The sequence below is a fragment of the Lycium barbarum genome, chromosome 10 (genome assembly GCF_019175385.1).
Source record: "Lycium barbarum isolate Lr01 chromosome 10, ASM1917538v2, whole genome shotgun sequence".
NCBI classification, from domain to species: Eukaryota; Viridiplantae; Streptophyta; class Magnoliopsida; order Solanales; family Solanaceae; genus Lycium; species Lycium barbarum.
The window spans coordinates 111,724,732-111,730,380 of record NC_083346.1 but is presented as its reverse complement, the minus strand read 5'-3'; the positions used below and the strand labels follow the sequence as shown (position 1 = coordinate 111,730,380).

General features: G+C 39.6%; 1 protein-coding gene across 1 annotated transcript; it reads right to left on the bottom strand.

Annotated features, from left to right (window-relative positions):
- Window positions 1-1,791, bottom strand: LOC132613321 (uncharacterized). The gene is given in 4 exon segments (XM_060327339.1): window positions 1-558; window positions 945-1,016; window positions 1,450-1,665; window positions 1,668-1,791. Coding segments are annotated over 4 exon segments (684 nt in total). The 3' UTR covers window positions 1-286.
- Between the last annotated feature and the right edge of the window lie 3,858 nt (window positions 1,792-5,649).

Below are 5,649 nucleotides of genomic sequence, written 5' to 3'. Positions count from 1 at the left end.
TCAAAACATCAAGTGCCCCTTCCTCTTTCAACAAAATTATGTAGGTCCACTCAACTTACAATTCTTGAACCTTTTTAGATAATTCCATTATACAGTTGTGCCTAGCCGTTTAAATAAGATCTCTATTTAGTATAACGAGAAGGGGTTTACTATAAACAAAACATACAGAAACCAGCAAAAGTTGCAAGCTAACCAATAGATGTTTTTCCCTCCAGCAATCCGCGCCTTAATGTCATGAATTGAATCAAAGTCAAATATCTATATCCTGCATGGAGCGTTTTCCGCATCATTCACTTGGTGTTACAATAGCTTGCAATTCGTGCAACCAGTCGACGTATTGACCTTGCTCCTTTTTGTGTAGGTGGAGTAAGAGCGAATGCGCGAAACATAGACCAACTCCTCTTGCTTCTAGATATTTGCAGAGCTCTTCTTGAAGAGTCTGATCTAATGCACTGAAAAAACTGAAGAAGGGACACAATAAGAGGAACACAATAAGTAAATGCAACTGGCAACTCTTGAGATTTGAGACTTTCACAAAATAAGCCAAGAAGAATCGTTCTATTGGAGCAACAAAAGGCACGCACAAACATCAAAAGCATCTTGAGAAACAGACGAGAAAATCGCTAAGAAGAAGCAATGAGAGCACAAGAAAGTGACGTGGGAAACATTGTATTTACAAAAATGTAAAAATAGAGGATTGCAAATAGCTTCTTGATTCGAGCAAATGAATACTATAAAGAACTCCGAGGGCAGACCTTCATGACTTGGGTGCTCAAAAAAGAGTACGAATTTAGAATCCGCAAAAGCAAACAAATAGTTCCAACAATACCTTCAAGACTTTTGAAGTGTTCAAATGAATTACTCCGATGGAAAACCATCATAACTTGGGTGGTCGAGGTGGACCAACATAAGAAAGCAAACCTTCTAACACCGAAATTAAGTACCAGTGCGCATTGGAAATTTAAAACTCAAACTAATACTTCCAAGGATAATCTCAAGACTTTCTTTCACCGACACTGCAATCTAAGAGAGAAGCATGCAACAATCTCCTGATTATTTCTCCTTGAAAGGAAAAAAGACGAGGTACATTTCAACCCTGTAGTTGACATATTACTCACCAATGTAGTAAAATCTACTTTTGGCCAAGAATTAGGGTAAAGAAATTTAGCAAATCTCACCATCTCTACATCTTCAGCTAAATAAGCTAGATATCATCATATCGTGAAGTAAGGGGTAGGCATGCATGTAAAACTCAAGGAGTTTCATAAGAAGCAAAGAAGAATTTATGGAAAAGGCACATGCAGACATGCATATATGCTTGAAAGGACAGCAAGTTGTTCTCCTAAATTTGGAAGATAAAAACAAAAGAAGTCCAACTGCAGTACACCTATGAGTCCAAAGCTGAGCTCCCCACACTCAAAAAAGCCTAAATTGGTCAAAATTGCTTCTAAAGAGGACAAAAGTACCTGACCGAGGGACCTTTGCGGGCTAAAGAGTCCAGGTCGCATGATGGAATGTAGTTCACATTATGAATTTTAAAGCTACAGCCATCACCAATTTGTGCAGTTTCCACACAATCAAACTGTAGGATGGATCTTAAGCCAGGCTTATTCACGCCTACTTTCATAAAAGCTTCCCTGGGAAATTTAATATTTCATTAGAGCCCTCAGCACCCAATAAAGCAGAAACAGCAATTTCCTCCCCTGACTTGCATCTCCTGCGTAGAACAACATCTTGGGATGGTGGTGAATCCCAGTGTAGACATATGAATTTTATAAAATTGAAATTCATATTGAATTTGGATAAATTCCTAAATTCAAGAAATATCGTGCCCAAATCAATATTAAATTATTTAAGTCCAAGACATGGATTTAAATCAAAGTCCAATTCTATTGGGCTAGTCCATTGAGTTGGTCTTCAAAATCATGAGCTCGCTCCATTAGCCAAAGGTCCATGCCATGTGTCAAATGATGTGGCGCACCAAGTCAAGTCAAAGACCAATAAAGATGAGCCACGTGTATGAGTGACGCAGCATGCCAAGTCAATAGAAGAACCAATCAAATGTCGCCAAGTGTTCAAATGACATGGTTCAACCAATCACATATATATCCTAGCTCTCCCCTACAACTATAAATAGGGGTCTTCGTAAAGCCAAAAGGGATGAAGAAAAAACAGACATAGAGAAGCTCTCAGCCGCAAGTCTTCCGCATACTAAGAAGTCTTCGCTCCAAGTGGTGAGCCGCAAGTTTCTATACCTCTACGTTTGTGATTAAAGCTCGGCTCCGCATTCGTAGTGAAATATCAACAACAAGTGATTCGTCCATTCAAGAACAAGCAAAAGCCCTTGATTGACGGCCGTATCGTGAGGAGAAGAATCAGAGGATTACATCTTTTTATTTAAGATTTCATAAAGATTGTAACCCCCGCGCAAATTCTTGAAATCAAATATTATTCTTTGTCGCTATTTTTCTTGTCTTGATTATTATTTTCAGGAACGAAAGATTAGTCGTTACAAATTTGGCACGCCCAGTGGGACAATCTTTACCTCTTATCTCTTCTCTCCAACAATGGAAGTTCAAAACAACCAAGATGACTTCCAAGAAAGTCAACTCGAAAGCCGCATCCGCAAAAACTATCGGATCCAAATTCTCCGTTGCTGTGGAAAACATCCTAGATGTTACTAAGGGGAGCATCGGACCCGTCAAATTGCTAGGAGAACGAGCTCCGCAAGCACAGTCTGAATCTGCTGTCGTCTTTGGTTCTTCTTCAAAAGGAGTGAGATCTCCCGCAAACACGACAGAAAAAGGGGAGGATGTCGCCAAAATGGTCGAGAGGGTTCTTACCCAACTTAGTTTATCTAAGTCCAAGAAATCCTTCACACAAGCCGATGATGGTGTCTTAAGCACTGGATCTACTCCGCATAACATGTTCGCATCATATGTTCACAAAAATCCATGTTCTTCTCCATCACCTACGATAGTGGTGCATGCAATGATGACTAATGCTTCAACCGTAGAAGAACAACTTGAAAATTTGACGAAAGCAGTTGAAGGACTATCAAAGTATGTTAAAGACCAAGATGCTAAAATCACCAAGTTAACAAATAAATTGGAGAGCATGGCCGAAGGAAAATCTACCCAAGCACCTGTAAAGCTTCATGAAACACGAGAGGAAGGGGAGTCCTCTGCAAAACAAGAAACAACAATCAAGGAGGTCCAAGTCTCCGCCGAAGATCTAATTCTCGTTGGCCAATTGAAGGACTTCATCATAGAGGTTGTCAAGCATAAATCAGAGTCTGCATCCAAATCTTCTCTTACATATGCAAAGCCTTATACACAAAGGATTGATAACTTGAAGATGCCTGCTGGCTATCAACCTCCTAAGTTGCAGCAATTCGACGGCAAGGGAAATCTGAAACAACACGTGGCACACTTTGTTGAAACTTGCAATAATGCTGGAACATACGGTGATTACCTTGTCAAACAATTCATTCGATCCCTCAAAGGGAATGCCTTCGATTGGTACATAGACCTCGAACCTAATTCCATTGATAGGTGGGAACAACTAGAGCAAGAATTCCTCAACCGCTTCTACAGCACAAGGCGTGTTGTGAGCATGATAGAGCTTACAAATGCCCGCCAAAGAAATGGCGAGCAAGTTGTTGACTTCATCAATCGGTGGAGGAGCTTGAGCCTTAATTGCAAAGATCACCTTAGTGAAACTTCTGGGATCGAAATTTGCATCCAAGGTATGCATTGGGATCTTCGTTACATATTGCAAGGAATAAAGCCCAAGACATTTGAAGAGTTGGCAACCCGTGCGCATGATATGGAATTAAGCATTGATATAAATGAAGATCAATGGCTTTCTATCTGTGAGCCTCACGAAGATGAAGATATAGAAGAACTCCATAGTGGAGGCAAGTTTGAATCCGAAGATGAAATCGAAAAGTCCATGTATGTTACAACGATCCTCGACGCAAGAGCCTAAACTGCAAGTTGAGACGCTCCTCGACGCAAGAGCCTAAACTGCAAGTTGAAACGCTCCTCGATGCAAGAGCCTAAACTGTAAGTCGAAGCGTTCCTCGATGCATGAGCCTAAACTACAAGTTGAAATGCTCCATAACACACGATCCTAAACTGCATGTCACAAAGCTCATCCTATTCGAGCAAAATCTGCAAGTCGGGAAGATTTATTAAATTCAAGCTAAATCTTCATATCAAGAAGCTCCTAGAATTCGAGCTAAATATACAATTCATGAAACTCTTCAAATTTGAGCCAAATCTTCAAGTTGCAAAGCTCCTGAAATTTGAGCTAAGTCTTAAGTTGCGAAGCTCTTCAAATACGAGCCGAATCTTCAAGTTGCAAAGCTCTAAAAGTACGAGCCGAATCTACCAGTCATGAAGCTCTTCAAATACGAGTCGAATGTCCAAGTTGTAGAGCTCTACAAGTACAAGCCGAATCTTCAGTTGCAAAGCTCTTCAAATACCAAATTCTCAAGTTACAAAGCTCTTCAAAATCGAGCATAGTCTTGAAGCTGCAAAAGCTCCATGAAAACGAGCTAAATCTTCAAAGTTGAATATCCTAGCCCACATGAGTTTAAATTGTGTATGCCGCAATAAAAGAGAATGTCTGCTAGGTCGAAGACAAAAAATGAGGCGACCTAGGAAAAAGTTGGGACATTAAAAAAATGCACTCTTTCTAAACTACATTATGACTTGATCCTCTTCAACGAGGTACGTAGGCGCTTAGAATTATATCTAAGTTAAGTCGCATAAGCTTATCAAAAAGAAGGCATGGCATGATGTGGTCACCAAAATTAAAGCTGGAGGCATCACATTAATTCTTTCAAATACAAAGACATACATTACGAAAGAAAAGAAGACAAATTGCATCGAAATGTAAAAGATATTTTATTGCCTCAATTTCGAAGGATTTTGGTACATCAATGATTCAAAAAAAAGGATGAAATATATGTACATCATCCTATACAAAAAAATCTATCATGAAAGCAATTGAAGCCAAGAATTGTGGTCAGCTCGTCTTAAGTGCCTTTATCAAGTGTGCATTATTTCTTCAAATGGTGACGTCACTACAAAAAGTTTGTGAAGTCGAATCTAATGTGAATTGTGTCTCCATCATCCGCATAGTTGTTGCACCTACATTTTGATCTTCGGAGGATCAAGCGGTGCATAATTCAAAATCTCCAAGCTCAAGTTTTGAATTTTATGGAACAAGTGCACAAGCTTAAAAGCAAGCGATATGGCAGACGTATGGACCAACTTCATGAAATTGCTGCGGCAAATCTGAAACCATTTCTGCCACAAAATTTATACAAGTTGCATATCTCTGAGTTTGGCTTCCGATGGGATAGACGTCTCGCAATTCAGACGCTCCAAGCTCGGGATATGAATTTTTCGGCGAGACTGCACAAAGCTGTGAAGCAAACATGACAGATTTGTAAATCAGATTCAAGAATTAATTTCGGCCGAACCAGAATGATATTGGCTATCAACTCTGGATATGTTGCAGAACTTTGAATTACGATTCTGTACGATGAAGAATCTCAAAATTTGAACACTTCTAACTCAGGATATGAATTTTTCCGCCATAGCAGTCAAATCTGAAAAATCAGAACGACAAATGTTT